The 17,746-nt window shown below is 39.6% G+C and overlaps 1 protein-coding gene across 2 annotated transcripts in view; it reads left to right on the top strand.

The window, feature by feature from the left end:
- Positions 1-1,596: 1,596 nt before the first annotated feature.
- The window catches only part of HEATR1 (HEAT repeat containing 1), a 34,250-nt gene continuing 18,100 nt past the window's right edge, over positions 1,597-17,746 (top strand). For both annotated transcript variants that reach the window (XM_042888551.1, XM_042888543.1), the window contains exons 1-19: positions 1,597-1,655; positions 2,018-2,197; positions 4,056-4,272; positions 5,207-5,348; positions 5,883-5,984; positions 6,492-6,632; positions 6,998-7,209; positions 7,758-7,891; positions 8,759-8,867; positions 9,230-9,340; positions 9,758-9,875; positions 11,062-11,169; positions 11,575-11,679; positions 12,756-12,844; positions 13,177-13,388; positions 13,656-13,777; positions 14,753-14,950; positions 15,972-16,155; positions 16,233-16,381. In XM_042888551.1, coding sequence (XP_042744485.1) covers positions 2,056-2,197; positions 4,056-4,272; positions 5,207-5,348; positions 5,883-5,984; positions 6,492-6,632; positions 6,998-7,209; positions 7,758-7,891; positions 8,759-8,867; positions 9,230-9,340; positions 9,758-9,875; positions 11,062-11,169; positions 11,575-11,679; positions 12,756-12,844; positions 13,177-13,388; positions 13,656-13,777; positions 14,753-14,950; positions 15,972-16,155; positions 16,233-16,381 — 2,595 coding nt within the window. In that variant the 5' untranslated portion in view covers positions 1,597-1,655; positions 2,018-2,055. The remainder of the gene's footprint in view (positions 1,656-2,017; positions 2,198-4,055; positions 4,273-5,206; positions 5,349-5,882; positions 5,985-6,491; positions 6,633-6,997; positions 7,210-7,757; positions 7,892-8,758; positions 8,868-9,229; positions 9,341-9,757; positions 9,876-11,061; positions 11,170-11,574; positions 11,680-12,755; positions 12,845-13,176; positions 13,389-13,655; positions 13,778-14,752; positions 14,951-15,971; positions 16,156-16,232; positions 16,382-17,746) is intronic.

Genomic DNA, 17,746 nt, shown 5'->3' with positions numbered 1-17,746 from the left:
CGATACCGCCTGCCACAGTGGTCAGTAAGTCGATGATACGCCTGATATCATGCCTAGCAAGCAAATTTCTCCCAGCCGTTCAAGTCCAACTGAAAAATTATTTTCACTTCAATCCTGTTCCAGCAACAAGAACCTCAACCAAAACTGAATCACACTTGGTTGTTTCTGCCTCCAGTTACATCAGGTGCACAGTTGCACAACTCCACTGACATCACAACAGTTACTCCTGAGTTTTACAAGCTAAAGTATTAAAAAAAAAAAACCTAACCCTATAGCTGAAAAGATGGAGTAAGCAAATCTTAACTCTCTAGTTTGATATATTCACATTCACACATAATACAGTGACTCCAATCTCCTTGCTCCTAATGAAGGCCAAGGGATCAGGGGCCTCAAGGCCCTACCAATGTACATGCTGCCGAAGGGCACTGTCTGATCATTTCACAATGCAGTCCAAATGCAAAGAGCAACTGCTACGTCATTACAGAAGGCAGAAAGAGAACAACAAACGGATAACATCAAGCATGTAAACAGTGTTTTGCAAAGCTGAATTTATACTTATATATATTATTTCTTCTGCGTGCTAAATTATTGCCACATAGGGCAGCTTTATCATTTGTTATTTCTGACATTGGCGTACAGTTTCTCAACAATATTTGGAATAATTCTGCACACTCAGTGCTGGAATTGTTATATTTGGCAAAATTTTTTAAAACTGCTCACATCAAAAATTTTCCAGGCTTTTCCTGGACTGTAACTACACACATTCTCTTTCTGGCTTTCATTTCAAGGCGCAAACACTGCAGCCTGAAATACTGAATACAAACTGATAGGGGACAACATTTCCCATTGGTTTTTTTGTTTTGTTTTTGTTTTTTAAATGTTAGGAGCATGTTTGTAACCTGAGGATAACCAAACCTTAAATGAGAGGCTGAAGGAAGCTCTGGAATTTCCATCCTCAAGGTGCTCCAAACACAAGCGGACTAGCTTTGAGCAACATGCTGCAAACTGGCCTTGTCTCGGGGATAATGACTTCTCCAGCACTCTTCCAACCCATATTACTTCATGGTTTTGCAGCTGGAATCTCATCCACAGCAGCTGCAGTAGCTTTTAAGTTTCTTTTCTTAGAATTCTTAGATTTTCCCCAGTATGAATCACTTCAGACCTGCAGAGACCCTGATGTGGGACAACAGAAGCGCTGCACGCCCTGCCTGGTGATACATGCCAGCCCTGACTAGCAGATCTCTACGAGGCTGTGCTCTCAGAGGTCGTGCTGGGCTCAGCAGAACAACAGCAGCACTCCACGACAAGAAGACTTCGTCAAGACCTCTCACTCGCTCGCACTTAGTCTTCGCACCGCCACCCACAGCCTGACTCACCTCCGGGCCCCCGCCCCCCCCCCCACGCACCCTCACACGCGGGCGACCAACGGCCGTCAACAGCAACAAATGGCCGCCCCCACCACGCGCCCTCCCCGCACCAAACAAGCTGCTGACCCCCGCGCATGCTCTGTGCAGCCCACGCCCACGCACCGAAAACGGGAGAGGAAAGGGGCGTGGCCTCGCACAGGGGGCGGAGCTTCCTGTGGTGCTGCAGCGGCTGTTTCCGGGTTAGCGGCGCGCGCAGCGCACGTGGGGAGCGGCGCGGTGCGCGGCCCGGTGGGTACCGAGGTTGAGTGAGGGGGGGGGGATCGGGCTGCGTCACCGCCTGCTGCTGCCCCTCCCGCACTTCTCCTGGTCTGGCTCCGGTTAGCTCCCACCTGGGTGCGCCTTTAAGTGGCAGCTGGCTGCGAGGCCTCGGCCGCAGTGGAAGGGGGCGAAAGGAAGGGGGTGGGGTGTCCGTGTCCGTGTCCGTGTCCGTGTCCGTGTCCGTGTCCGTGTCCGTGTCCGTGTCCGTGTCCCTAAGGCTGCTGCGGCCACAAGCCGCTCATGGTGGGACTCGGGTGAGGGTGGGCTTCAGGAGCTACTTCGTGGGAGAGAAGTGTGGGATGCTGGCTTTATCTGTGGGTTTCTTCGTGCAGGGTTTCCTTTGAGGTGTGTGTCCTCGAAAGGTGAAGCTATGACGTCCCTCGCGGAGCAGCTGAAGCGGCTCGCCCTTCCCCAGAGCGATCCCAGCCTCCTGAACCGCTCTGAGGCAGCCTCGCTGCTGTTCGATTGCAAGGAAGCCGCTGCTATTGACAGGGACACGTTTTTTGCTATTGGTAAGTTTGGCTCTTCACATGTCAGGGATTCTAAAAATCATCTAAAAAAACAGCTGGAGAAGATTAAATAGTAAAGGTGAACTTGATTCAAAAGAGGCCAAAACAGGAATTCAGTGTAATATGGCCTAGTGAGCATCACTCCAATCAGTGTGTTCCAATCATGGAACAGGCTGTGATGAAGCACATTTCTGGACACGTGGAAAGTAAGGTAATTGGGAACAGTCAGCATGGATTTGTTGTGTGTAAATCATGCTTCTGGGAGAGGGGAGACCATACTTTGTATTCTTCCTAAGAACCTTGGTTCTATGAGCAGAAGCCCGTTGGCATGTCCTTCCATCAATACAAAAAGTACATAAAACTTTTAGACAGTGTCCAGAGGAGGGTTGTGACAGTAGACGGCAAAGCGTGTGAGGAGCAGCTGAAGTGCCTGGGTTTTTCAGCCCAGTGAAGTGGAGACTGGGGAGGAGGAGGCCTGATGGCAGTTGCAGCTCCTGACAGAGAGCGGAGGGGCAGCGCTGAGCTCTGCTCTGTGTGACAGCGGCAGGGCCCGAGGGAACGGCATGGAGCTGCGTCAGGGGAGGGGCTGTGGGGTTGGGGACAGGTGCTGCACCACAGGGTGGTGGGCACGGCCCCGAGTGCTGGAGCTCAGGGAGCCTCTGGACTTCACTCTCAGACATAGGGTTTGGATTTTGGGTGGTCTTGTGTGGAACTTGGAGTTGGGTCTCTTCTAATCTAGGATATTCTATGATTCTTTGCATGCCTGCTGTGGATGCCTGCTGGAATAGTGTTAACTGTAGGCTTGCAGCAAGGAGGGAGCAGCTCATGTTGTATGTTTTGAGGGTTTTTTTGTTGTTTTTTTTTTTTGGACTGTCTTCCGTAACATTTTTGTGTCAATGCTGTGACATTTCATTCAATTCAGAAGATGGACAGATGGAAAAAAACCTAGTTGGAATCTCAGATGCAATTGTAGTTAACAGGAGTTTCACAATCTCTGATCTGATACTAGGCCTCTGGTCTGTGTTTGACCATCCTCAAGTTAAATAAATAAATATATCCATATTTTAACTTGGAATTTCCTGTGTTCCAGGTTACATGTTTCTATCCCATCCAAATTTCTTTACCAGGAGGCTTGTTAGGCACATGAACAAGCTCCCTAGAGAAGTGGTCAATGCTCTGTGCCCATCTGTGTTTTTAACGCATTTGGATAAAGTTCTAAATGGTGTTTTAACTTTGAGTTAGCACCAAAGTAGTCAGATAGTTGGACTCAATGATCTTTGTACACCCAACTGGAATTGTTCTATCCTATCTTTCCATGTACATCTCTGTGAAGAGTCTGGCTCCATCTTCTTGATAACCTATGCTACTCCATTAAGGAGTTGCAGACAGTAGTAAGATAGTAAGATTTCCTTTTGGTGATGTCTTTGCAAGGCTGAGCAAACACAGTACTTGTCATTTGCTTTGCACGTCATTTTTCAGACTCAGACATCTTAGTGGTCCTTTACTGGGCTTGTATACGGTTGTCAACATTTTGCTCATTTGCTCAACATTGTAGCTACTCCAGATGCAGTGTCACAAAAGTGAAATGGAAGGGGAAGTTCAGCTCCCATAGAGCATTGGCTACACTCTTGCACACACAGCCCAGGATGCTGTGGGCCTCCACTGTTTGACGAGTACACTACCAAATGAAAATTTTCTTCATCAGGAAGTCCCTCAAGTGTAGCAAAAGTTTTGGTCTTATTATTTGATTTGCCTTGTTTTGTATACACCACCATAGTAAAGAGGTTGGATACAATAGTGTGATGAGGGACTGTGGTTACAGATGTTGCATTTAAACCATTCTTCCATTGTTTTTCCACAGGATGCACTGGCTTAGAGGAGTTGATGGTGATCGATCCTTCCTTTGAAGTGTTCCAGTCCAACTTGTTTAGTTCCATGTCCAAAGGCTTGGAACGCAGCGTTCAGACTAAATCAGTAAATCAGCAGCTCAATGAGAATATTTCATTGTTCCTGATTCACCTGTCCCCTTACTTTATGCTGAAGCCTGCGCAGAAGTGCCTGGAATGGCTCATTCACAGGTAATCCACTGAAAACCCTACGTGGCAGTAGATCAGATTTTCAGAAATGTAAGATTTTTTTTCCTCATAAGAATAATTTTGAATAATTATAACTTAGTTTTCTGGAAGTACAAGTTGAAATGTTATTTGTATTTATATATATAAAAATATATATATACCTTTGAGTTTAGTCTGTGTGGAGCCAGATGTTATTCGTTGCCAGTTAGATTTGTGTCACCTGATAAATTTCTGTAGAAGTTCTGATACGCCATGATAATCTGTATAAAATGTAATTACTTATTTGTCTGGCAATCAACCAAATTGCACAACTCTAATCCTCTTATAGAGGACCTGGAGAGATGTTTATGTGAAATACTTCGAGATAACGAGCTGTGTAACGTAGCAAATTTTCAGTTTAAACTGTGAACTGTGAATGATATTACATGTATTGTATTATAACAAGAAGTCATCTTATTTCAGGGTTATTTAAGAAGGTGTGAAGAAAAAGTGAGCCAAGTACTTTTATGAGGTGTTGTCCTTATTTATACAAATTGACCTATCAAGTTGCAAAGTGTAATGTCTCGTATCATGAAAGAGTGGGTGGTTGCTGTTGGCATAAGCTTGAATCACAATTAAATGTATGTACATATATAGTGCTGAAATTTGTGCTATATTATTGTAACTTGACTTAATACTAATATTAATACAGAAGAAACTTAGGGACTTAAAATCATCATATGAAGTACTTTCCTTAATGTCTTCCTACATGTATGGACTGTGTGTCTTTTGGGTTCTTGACTGTAGGCAGATCGGATGCCTGAGCCAGTGTGACAGTTGCCTCTGGTCTTGCATAAAAGCAAGTAACCAGATGTTCTGAGAAGTACATGGCTGGGCCTTTGTTTTGGACTTCCAGTTATTTTTTAACTGTTTATGTATGTGTTTGTTTCTATCTTAGATTTCACATCCACCTCTACAATCAAGATAGTTTGATTGGTTGTGTTCTGCCATATCACGAGACCAAACTATTTGTGAGAGTTATTCAGCTTTTAAACATAAAAAGCCCAACTCATAAATGGCACTGGCTGGATCCAATAAGGGTAAAGTACTTAACAGATGTGTGGTGGGAGAAGTGTGAACAACTTAACTCATAATATGCTGACTCATTTCTAGATTTAAGAATATGGTCCACGTGATCATATATTAGTTGTAGGACTGTACAGAAAGATTTAATTGTAGGAATGGAGCCTGAATGCCTACTTGTTTGTTGCTTTTCTTCAAGTGCAGTTACAGAACACTTCAATCATAATTACTTTTTCTTTGACAAAGTTCAAGTATGCTTTTAATGTGTAGGTATTTGCAACTGCTAGGAAGGTATGCAGTTACTAAAATATGTGTTTATTTGAATATATACTATACGTAATGGTGAATTTGTAATAATGATATACATATAGTGTATATATAATTCATAGTCTCTCTTAAGGTAGATATGAAAAAAAAATCCAGGGATGTGCAATTTAAGTGATGTTAACTCATCTATAGGATTAATTTAATAGGGTTATATTCATTATTTACTTTGGGCATTTCACTTTACCTTGGAGTGTTCTAACTTTTATTTTTTTCACCCTGGAAAGAAACCTGGTGTCCCACTGGCAAGAGGTACTCTCATTACACACTGCTACAAAGACCTGGATTTCATGGATTTCATCTGCAGACTGGTGGCAAAATCTGTGAAGGTTGTTCCTTTATTCTTGAGCAGTACTTGTGTGTTGTCACTTGATTTTTTCCATCTTCATGTTAGTATTATGATGTTTATTAACATTTGGTGTATCGAATATTTTAAAAAACTCATTTGCAATATGAAAAATTATCATTGTCTTTATAGATTACACTTTATAGAAATTCTTATGAGGAATTGGCTGAGAATCAGTCATTCATGGCAGCATCTTGGCTGTCCAGTTCACAGTCATGAGCACTACACAAAGTAAATGGTCTAGGTTACCTTTTTATGATCAAATATAATAGCTGAAGAAAAGCATCCATATCTTTCTGCCTTCTCTGCAACAGGGAGCAGTTACCTCTGGCCAGATTTACTGCTAGGGAGAGATGATGCCTTCAGTTGTTGCAGCAGGAGCTGTTAGAATTTATGTGCTGAAGCTCTGAGATCTTGGGCATTTTTGGGAAGCTGTATGCGTCTTTCCACTTCTCTTGGTGTCTCAATAACTAATTCTTCTATGGTCCAGGTCTTTTCAGAATATGCTAGCAACTCTGCTCAGCTGAGAGTTCTTCTTGCATTTTATGCCTCCACCATTGTATCAGCTCTTGGAGCTGCAGAGAAGATAACAGACCGTATAATCTCCATGCTTCTCCCCTACATCCAAAAGGTACCCAAAATTTTGTTTTCCTTTCAGTGTGATGAAGTGTACTGTGTTCTGCTAATTTTTCTGCTGCTAATATTCAAGATGGTTTGAAACATTAGGTAGGTGAAGTTCCTAGTCTAATCATGCTTTCTCACAGCCCGGATAAGCACTTCTAAGGACTCTTATATATCTCTCTTCCTTTATGTTTAGACCTTGCACAGCACCTTTTTTGTCTTGAAAGTTATGTTTATAGTTACTTAAAACACGTGGAGAAAAAGGTAGTGTAGTTCCATAGATGTAAGGATGGAAAGGAATTGTACGTTAATGTACTTTCTTTAAACAAATGTGCATGTCAGACATAATACATCTTCATTTTTCTCTTTTCCAAGGGCTTGAAGTCCTCTGTACAGGATTATAGGGCTGCAACATATATGATAATATGCCAGATGACAGTAAAAGTGACAGTGGATTCCTCCTTGGTGCATTCCTTGATGTTACAGATAAGCAAGACATTATCTAAAGTGCCCTCATTAGCCAGGGAAGGGATTGCTTGCCTGAACCTACTTCTGCAAACTCAGAAAGGAGACGGTCTTGGGAAAAAGTAAGTCTACATCAATTGAAATTCTCCATTTAAAAGCTGAGGTTGCACTTCAGCTTTTCATCTTACTCATTAAAGGGGTGCTTCCATGTCAGAGATGTTAGTAGTTGATGTGTGCAAAGGTTTGGAGGTATATTTGGTTCTTCAAAAATGTTTATGGTCACTACAGCTGAAGAGTCTTAGTGGTCCAAGTCCATCATTGTTTGGTCTCTCTCCTGACACTTCCAGAATTGCTGTTAGTGTGCAAAATTTAAGCCTGTCAGTAAGGTTTTCATTAAAGTGGGAATCGTGGAAGTGATGGTAGCATAATAACGTCAGCACAAGTTTGGGGCTATTTAAAGAAAAAAGAAATCCTGTCCGTTCTGTGGAAGGTATTTGCTTCACGTGCAAGGGCTGCTCTGAAAGTGAAACCCTTACAATCTTTTCAGCATTTATTTACAAAGATGCTGTTACTTGATTCTAAGAACCGAATCCTCAGGAGTGGTTTGAAGGTTATGGCAAGCCAGATAACCATGCATTTGTTTCCTCCCATCTCCCATTCTGTTGTGCAGGCCATTTAATTATCTCTGCAAGAATCCAGAACTGGTGACACTTCTGCAAGGCCTTTCAGAAGGCTATGATATCTCTCCTCTTCTGCGTTACTTGTTGCCTCACTTTATCTGCAGCATCATGAAAAGTGATGCAGGTAAGTTAGCATGTGCATTTACAGTTCTCTGAGTCTCACAAACAGATAAATAGCTGTTCTAAATGTTGTAGCTACATCATTTTCCTTTTGTTTCTGCTTCTAAAACTGCACCAGTGCATGTGAAGGTGTTGCTGAGCTTGTATGTGTGGGTGTTGCCTGTTTTTCTGTAAGACCTGGATAAACAGGTCTTACAGTAGATGCTGTTTTAGGTATTGTTCTATCTGTGTCACTTTGATTTAAATGTTGATTTTCAGTATTCAGCAGTAACTTAATTTTGATGTTCTGAACTTCTGACTGTTAGAGGTAGTGTAGTGTCACAAATCTGTGTTTTGAATCCTCTGCATAGGTTGTTTTTGATAGATTACAAGTGCTCTGTATGTAATTCAAATGATGGAGTTGTTTGTTTGCCCAGTAAATTAAATGTGCCTGGAAGTGTTCCTGGACAATGAAGCTGATTAGTGTGCTGTAGCCTGTGTCTGTACTAGTAAGTCTACTTGTTTTGTTAACTGTTGTAACTGCCAAATTGTGTTTGGAAGGGCTTTTTAGTTGAAAAGCACTACACTTTAGTTCATGACAGGGAAGGCTTGAACAAGTTGATGGTATCGATTGCTGTAACAGCTGAAATGCTCCATAGCATACCTGAGCGTATTGGTAGCAACGGAGCTGTTGGCGTTTGAGTGAAATTGGTGGAAAGTGTTGCTAGTAGCTCACAGAGAGTTAGTGCAAGTAATCAGTGGACATTGTGGTTTTAAATTGTGTGCTTGGTTCACCAGGTGATATTGCCTATACAAGTGATTTGTTTTAGTCAGTATGAGAAGGTTGCATTCAAACTGTTGTTCATCATCAATGATTACTCATTGTTCTTAGAGGACCAAGAAGATTCTGAGGACAGAGAAGATCATATTTATATCAAACATCTTGAAGGTATTCTTCAGAGTATACCACTGGAAAAGGATTTGGATCACCTTTTGGCTTCGTAAGTTAACTTAGATTGATTTTTTTATTTTTATTTTTTTCCCTGGAGTACTACAGTCATTTCTGGTTTAATAACAACTCTCTTTTAGAGTCATGCTTTTCTACTTGCACGTTTAACTCCAAGCTTAGATTTCGAAACTGATAATCTGAATGATACCTGGATAATAGTAATCCAAACGATCCATGTTTTTACCATGCTTTTAGCACTTGTGGGAATATAGAACAGAGTGAAACTTTAGTCCAGGAGCAAATCTGTATTTCCATATGTAATGCATATTAATTGTTACCTGTTTAACACTGTGTTTTTAGTGAAAACTGCCATGTCTTGAAAATAATGGCTTTTTCTTTTATTTGTTATTTTAGCAAGTTTCTTGAAGAGTTTGTCTCCTATGGTACCGAGATTGAATCTAATCCCACCAAAATGGCTACAATCAGTCAAAAGCTGCTTCCTCTTATCAGACTTCTTGAGAGAAAGTAAGTTCAATTTTCCTATGACAGACCTACAGGCTGTAGACTGGTGATGTCAACTACAATCTTAGCTTACTGGGTGTTGTAAACACTATATTCTTGCCTAAAAAAAATGTGGTAAAAACAACAGACATTTGATCATTGTCTAAATTTTATTTTACTGATCTGTCCTTACATGTTTTATCATCAGTGCCATACCTACTGGCTCATTATTTTTATTTCTGATCATTATCTACTCTAAGTGGGCTGCATATCATCTATCTAAGTTATGACACAGTGGTTGATTGCCTTCACAAAGTTTCCTAAATGGTTTGGAAAAGTGCATGTGCATTCATTTTCCTTGCATTTCCACGCATGTCTATAAAAAATACATGCTCTTCTGCAATGCCCTGTGGAAAACATTTGGGATTTTGTCTTTGGCAGGTATCCCAAAGCTTTAGACTCTGTGTTGGAGGAGCATCTGGAAAGTGCTATGGATCAGGCCAACCAAAATATTTTTCACCAGTTTATTTCTCTTTCATTAAGCTGTGGCAAATACAAGGTAGGTAGAAGCATAATTCTTCATCCTACCTCTTACTTTGTTATACTGTCAGAACAGTGATATTGTGGCAAAGTTCTAATCTCTCTTCCTCTTTTTGAACTCTATCTCTGCCATTCCCACAAAAGCCCATGACCTTACTTAAGTGGGGAAGGTGGTTGATTAAAAAATGTGATAAAACCAAAAGCTGTTGGATTTTTTTTTTCAGTCCATGTTCATTATGAACAGTCATGAGTATTGGCTTTTTTCATGTTTAAAATTTATATATTTCCACCTACCTATTATAATTAACTTTTTTTCCTTATGAACATAGCCACTACGTACAGTGTTTTTGCTGATGCTGATAATATGGCTGTGCCCAGCAAGGTCTCATCATTCTGAAAGATTTTGTCAATGTCATCTATGACTTTCTGAGGGAGGGTGACAACTTCACCGCATGTCAGAAAAGGTGGCTGGACCCATTTGTTGCATTGATTTTTATGAATGCTTGTATTAAGTAACAAGAAAGAATAAAGTATCTACAGAACGCTTCCTGTGCCATTCTGGAGAGTAATTGAAACTCAGACTGACAGAGAATTAGCTACGGTTGCAACAGTTTTGTTTAAGTAATTTGAGTTATTTTGTATCACTAAGATATGGTTAGCATCCTGAACCTTGTTTCTAATGATTGAAAGAGTGAAGTCACTTTGGAAAAGAAGTGCTTAGTATATTTTTTTTTTATGCTGATTTTCTGAACTCACAGTTTATGTCACGGAGTACCACTTGGATTAAGCAAAAAAACAAGGCACACAGAATGAAGGCATATGACTCTCTTGAGGCCTTTAAGCTTTGTGAGATAAGGGCAGGCAATTATACTGGCAGGGATGCCTTTTTTGACAGTTTCTATCTGTGGTCTGTCACACTGACATTGTCGTTAGAGCTTTCTCAGAATCCTTAGATAAGAGTAACGTTTTTCTAGGACAAAATGGTATATCTGATTTACTGTACTATTCAGGTTGCATTCTGAAAAATGTCTTCCAAAGTGAGGAAGACCAAATTTGAAGCAGTTACACGACATCGTTGTTCTGCAGTTTTTTGTTCAGGTTCTCTTCTTTTCCAAAAAATTGCAGAAAGACTCTCCTCCATTATCCTGACATACACTGTAAGTATTTTTGACATCTGGTGAGTGACTCTGAAATCTGTGTTTCAGTTTCTGGAAGACTCTGACACTTCGCTTCTGCTTAGTTTGAATCATCCTCAGCCAGCTGTGCGAGTCCTGGCTCTTCAGCATTTGAAAGATGTTATTGAAACATCAAAGGTTTGTGTCACGATTCTCTCACTTAGAGAACTTATTTAACATATAAAATGTAACATCTAAAAGCTCTTTGCCAGAAGTACTGGTTAAAGACCAGTGATATGTTAGACCATTCAAGTGTTATTCTGACATGATATTTTCAGAAGGCTTCTGGCAGCTTTTTCCTTTGTTCTGGAGTCTGTATGTAGTTCTCGTTTATTAAGCTGCTTGAAGACTGAGATAAAATCTAAGTCAACATTACTTTTATTTTTCTTCTTTTTGTTGAAATTTAGTCTCTCAGTTATGTGTGATTTAATCTAAATGTTACTGCTTCTCTTGTTCTACAGTTCCAGTATTTCATTAAAAGCCAATTCCAATAATTCATTAAATTGTGCTAACATATTTTTTTCTTGGCTCTTCTTTCTTTAGTTTCTTCAGGAAGGCTTTGATCAGTCATTCATAGAAGAAGCAATTTTTGGGCGCCTCAAGGATGACAACAGAGATGTTGTCATGTCTGCTTTCAGTGCTTTGGAGGTGTGTGTATTTCTTTTGATAAGTTAGGTGATATTTTAGCAGCTTCCGAATATGTGTCTGGATTGTATTCTTTGTAATTGTCCTTCTACTTGTCTTTTTGGTATATGGCTTTTGTCTTTCATTGCTCTTCTTCTACTCCTGTCTTTGGTGTATGGCGTTTTTAGCAAGATGAAACAGCACAGACTTGGGAGGCTATAGTTTACTTTGTCACACATACTCCTCTGCCGCAGTTTTCTGCATTCTCATCTTTCTCAAAGTTTGTAGTTAGCTTGGATTTATATGTTTCCTTATATAGCTGTTAAAGCATATTTGAATCGTTAATTATGAAGTGTGCCTCCTGCTTGTCCGGTCTGTATGTCTATAAAAATGCAAGCCATGTCAAGTGACTTTCGTATGGAAAATGACGCAATGAGAACTCATTACGTTAGTGAGAAATATTCAGCTGAGTTTTTCCATATGGGAGTCATTTGGTCAGTTGGTATTAGCTAAGTACTGAGCACCAGCTCAGGTTCGCTGGATAGGACTCTGGTATGCATTGTAGTGATTGTTTCCAACAAGGGTAACGGTCTGTCTTTGTTGCTTCTACTAGAAGTAGTGGGACGTATTATTAGCAGTAGTATAATTGGCCTTTTGTGTTCATTCATCCTTACTAAAACATGGGAACAGAAGTGAGTGACTATGTTTAAACTTGAATATCTTTTATTAATGCATCTTATATTTTTGTCATAAAGATAAGTGTTGCATTGCCTCCTACGGTACTGACCTAAAACCAGGCCAGGACCAAAGTAAAAGCAGGTCTTATCGAGAGTGCTTTGCTTGTCTCTTTGTTTATCAGTTTCATCTAACATTTCTGCATTTAATAAATTCTCCATTCTTTATCATATCCATAGGCCACACCGGGCAGCCTTATAACATTACCCCGATTATATTTTTATTACACTGTCATCAATAGGAGATTCGTTAGAGCTGTTTGATCTGTGTTTGTGCTTTGTATAGCAGTTATGTCATCCATTGTGAACAGTAAACTATCTTTCATTTTATTATACTTACATTTCTTTTTCTTGATTATCTTCCAGATTTTCAGGAAAGAAGTAAATCCAGAAGTAGTGGTTTCAAGCCTTCTGAGCATCTTCCAGAGAGCTGATCTTTCAAAGGATGGAAAGTGGTACATTTGTGTCTTTTTTCAGGCTATTCTCTTTCTGTATAAATTAAATAGAAAAGTAATTTCAAAGAATGCTTAAAATAATTTCCACTTTAAATACTTTTTCTTATGCTTTATCTATGCTGAATTATAGGATAATTTTTCAGTTGTATACTGTTTCCATTGTGCTCCTTGTTTATTCTCACTGCTAATTGCATTCTGAAGGAAAAAAAAAAAAAAAAAAAAAAAAAGAAAAAGAAAAACAACATCAGAAACATTGTGGAAAATGGTGAATAAAACAAAGTGTAGTAGACATGCTAGAAAAATGGCTTATCAACATCACTTTTTTCTCTTAGGTATAAGGTTCTGGAGAGAGCAATACAGATTTTAGTCAAAGAGGAGATTTTAAAAGAGAAGAAAGAACTGCTGGATGAAGCAGTAATGCAGTTGTTGCCCTTTATGGTGATCACTAATTCAAATTCAAAATCTTCAGAATGGAAAATGGCCATTTGTTTATCAGAATCTGATCTCTGCTCCTTACACCCTTTGCTGAAAGACTGGCCGGAAGGTAATGTATTCAATGTAACTAATCTGATGAAAAAAGAATTGTGACAATTTAGGACTCGGTACTTACTGAACCTGAATGCTTATTGAAGGAGATTGGCTGTTTTTAACAGGCTGTCATACTAGGAGTGTGATTAGAGTTCTTAAAAAGCTCGTTTTAAAAATGAAGTTGTATAGTATTTTTCTGACTAATTCTTATTATTGAGCTATCAATGTTTTGATATCTGATTTGTATACCTGTGTCCTCTGATTTGTTTTTCTTATGGAGTAGTTCTTCAGGAGGCAATTAAATCTAGCAAGTCTGCAGAACTGGTTGGAATGATCAACAAGAAGATGATTCTGCTGTTTTCTAAAAACATGACTTCAGGGGACTCTTCCTTACTATTGCAAATGGTATGTGTACCATGTTTTTCTAACCTGAATTTCTAGATGGTCACTATAGTAGAACAGATGTGGCGTAGAAGAATTTTCAAGCTTCTAGGGAGATACACATATATTGCATAGCAAACTCAAGTACACTCTAGATAAAACACATTTCTGTCTTAACATAAGGAAAAGAAGAAATGAAGCTATTATCTATTTGGACAAATTATTTTTCTAATTAAACTTGGTTTAATTTTTGTTTCCTAGAAAAAAATATCTAGATAATTAACAAGTTTACCTGTGGGTAGAAGTACACACAAATGCATGTACATTCCCAGGTTCCAAAGAATACCATTACAGCAGACAATAATTTGTAGCCTCAACTTATTTAGGCTTGCAAATGAAACAAGCCATAAAGTTGTTGCAACCCTGCACCTCAGGGAAGCCAACTTTGACCTCTTCAAGGACCTGCTTGCAGGTATCCCATGAGCTAGAGGGTCAGAAAGTAAGGGAGCCCAAGAGAGTTGATTGACATTCAAGCACCGCTCCTTCCAAGGTGCTTTCAAGGCTGGCGCATCCCTAAGAGTAAGAAATCATGCAAAGGTGGAGGTACATGGATGAGCAAGGAGCTCATCAAAAAGCTCAAATGAAAGAAGCAAGTCTAAGGAATGTGGAAAAGGGATCTGGTCACTTAGGAGGAATATAGGAACATTGTCAGGGCATGAAGGGATGTGATGAGGAAGACTAAGGCCCAGTTGGAATTAAATCTGGCAAGGGAGGTCAGTGACAAGAAAGGTTTCTTAAAGTATGTCAGTAGTAAAAGGAAGGCCAGGGAAAATGTGGGTGCGCTGCTGTATGAGGTGGGTGCCTCAGTAATGGAGAGCACACAAGGGAACCTCCTTTAGGTCCTTTCCAACCCCTGTGATTCTGTGATTCTGTGAAAGTCATAGTGAAGTCATGCTATCTTACAGACTCATTGTTTTTTCCTCCCCTCCTATTTCCAAGGTTGATGATCTAATACTTGTTGCTGAAATGGAATCTGACAGTGTGAGACAGAAAGTAACTGCACATGTAATTGGTTCCATGCTTGTTCAATGCTGCTGCAATTTACCAATGAAGGAGAACTATTTTTCAGTGGCTCTCAGGGTCTTTCATTTCTTGGATGAAAAGATACGAAACCTCAGAGCTTGTCACCCTGAAGAGGTAAGATGCAAGCAGTTTGGAGAAAGCATTTTCTTAGTAGCAGAGGAAATGTATTAGATCCTAAGAGCATAAAATTCAGAAACCTTGAAGAGGACTGAAAGTCTTGCCTTCATTTATTTTCAAAGCAAAATCTTTCACTTGGCAGCAGTAATAGAAGCTACCATTAAGAATTGCTGTTACGTTGTACCACTCCAGTGAGTCCTTGTTCAAAAAGAATATATATACGTGAAGAGCTCTTGCCTTAGGCTCCACCAAATGATTCAGTGTATCAGTGCTGTCAGCTCAGCACCACGTCAGGACCGTTTTTTCCAGCTACTTTGTGGTATTACATGGTATCATTATTCAGCTTAGGAATGCAAGTTTTTTTTAGTTGCTGAGTACAGGGTTTGGTGTCTTGACGTGGGAAGGAAGGAAATACAGCAAAATATGAAAAAGAGCTTATATTAATTACAGCTTCATGCACATCCTTGGAGAAACAGTATTTCTGCATCTTTCACCTGTCTTTGTTTCTATTAATATTTCCCAGCAGGTTTATTGCTGATGTTGTTTATTTATTTTAATATTGAAACAGTTTGTTCTTTTTTGGTCTGTATAAGAAACCCACTTGAGCAGGGTCATGTTTCTTAGTGTACACCTCCCCTGCATCCATCATGTAGCAATACATGGTAATTAGCTTTTCTTACCTCAAATGATTCCCAAGCAGATGTAGACGTAAGAATGAAACTGGGTGTCCACAGAATGCTGTAACTCCCAGCATCTTTGAAGAGATATTTTGTGGAGAGTTGTATTTTCACCCTTTTGTTATCTTGCTTGTGTACACTCTTAGTCATGGTAGTAAGAGCAGATACAGGTTTTAAAACTGCAGATGCAAATTTAAGTCTAAAATCAGAAATGTAATTCAGTTATTACAAATATCCATTTTGAAGTTAGAAGTGAAATATTGCTGGACATTAGTGCTAAATTCTATTTTCTGTTGGATGAGAGTGTGACAGTGTCCATTTAAATAAATTTTCTTTCACAGGAAACTCCCTCAAATTGGTCTGTTGAAACAGTACAGGAAAGTTTGGTGCCAGTGGGCTTATTAACTACGTATATAGAAAAGCTCAATAGTGACCGAAGTATTGATGCAGAGGAGTCAGCTATATTTGTGTTTCTATTGAGAAGCTTCATTAATGACCTAAAACCTCCTCCATCCTTTCCAAAAGGTAAGCATTAAGGTTTTGACACTCAGCCACTTGACTTTTACAGCCACTGTAACAGAGTTATAACCTATGTTTTTTAGAAGAAACTTGGTGGAATCCTGAATCTCTAAATCAAGATTGCAAGGACTACCTGCACCTCCTTCTGGGGCTATTTGACCTACTTGTTTGCGGAGCTAGTGAGGGGAGCGATGCTGTTCAGTACCGAGCATTGATGAATCTCTTATTCAAGGTATTATTTTTAGATCTATTTCCTTAGTTATTCTTCTGAGTTATTATGCAGAGTATTTTGTAAATATTACACAGAAACAGATATTTTTAAAGAAAAGTGAGAAAATGGAGAATTGATCGTGCAGTGTTGCTTGTGGCATGCTAGTGCTGTGAGCAAATTACAATCCTAAGCTTCAGGATTGAATGTACTAAAAAACTGGAGTGAAAAAACAATGGACGAGCTGAGGCAAAGGTGAATGCATAATAATTATTTGCTTCAGTGCTAACTTAAGTTTGAGTTAGAGCTTCTGGTCCTGCCAAGCAGTTGTTCTTTCAGCTTTGATAGCTTTTAAAACACAAAAATTAAAAGGAGGACTTTTAGAAGTTTTTGAAGAAGAGAGATGAGTAAAGAAGATGGGAGAGGAGACTCCACAGAATTTAAGGAATGGATTTAGTAATGTCCTTGGAGCGTAATGAAGGCAACAGCAGCAGTAATAATTTGCTTCTTTCACTTCTGGAGTAGTGCTGACCTCTGATTTTGAGAGTGTTTAAAGGTCAAGAAAATTATTTTTTCCTGCTGCAGTGTAGTTTCTGTAAGTAGAAGCTAGATTTTGGTGGAATCCTGGGAAAGACAATAGGGAAGAGTATGTCAAAGGCTTTATTGCTTTGTTCCAGTAAGCTCTGTTCAGTCTGCTGGATGCTGAGTGGGCTCTCCTGTTCAATGAATGGAGACCTGTGAGGAGTCCAGAGGCAGTCTGCAGACAGGAGGAGGAGTATTAGCTGTTGTCAGACTACATAGTAAACGAGAACCGTAAATTCACTTGGGAGACTGCTTCAAAATCAGAAGTTATCCTCAGTGAGCTTTGACAGGATGGTCCTAAAGTGGAGCTGAAATAATTGGATGTGGATGTGTGAAAAACTGAATCAAATCTTCTGGAGCAGCTACCTACTGAAGGGGGAAGGAGGCAGGTGTGCTCTGACTTGTGTCTGAGAAGGTCAGCAATACATGTATGATTCAGGGTTTACTTTGGCTCTATAAAAACACATGGAAAACCCACAAAAAAATTCTAAGAGTAACATTTAGTGTGAATATTCAATAGAGACAACTGTGCCACACAAGGAAGATAAACTGTCAGTCCTTAAATACTGGCTTATGGATTTCTGAAAATCATTTTATATGACAGATGAAAAAGCCAGGAGCTCCTTCCTCAGAGCACTTGCAATATAAATGTTTCTGCTGTTCTAAAGAGGAGATCAGAAGTTCTTAATTTTGGTTTATTTTTCACACAAAAAAATCTCCCTTAGTTAACACATTTATACAAATATTCTTGTGGATGTGGTTTTAGTCTGCAATGAGAAGGAAAAATATACTATATTTACATACCTG

Source organism: Lagopus leucura, unplaced genomic scaffold, assembly GCF_019238085.1.
Source record: "Lagopus leucura isolate 7727_CA_CO unplaced genomic scaffold, USGS_WTPT01 Super-Scaffold_73, whole genome shotgun sequence".
NCBI lineage: Eukaryota > Metazoa > Chordata > Aves > Galliformes > Phasianidae > Lagopus > Lagopus leucura.
Note: the sequence above shows the minus strand (reverse complement) of the source record. Positions and strands in the feature narration are given on the sequence as shown.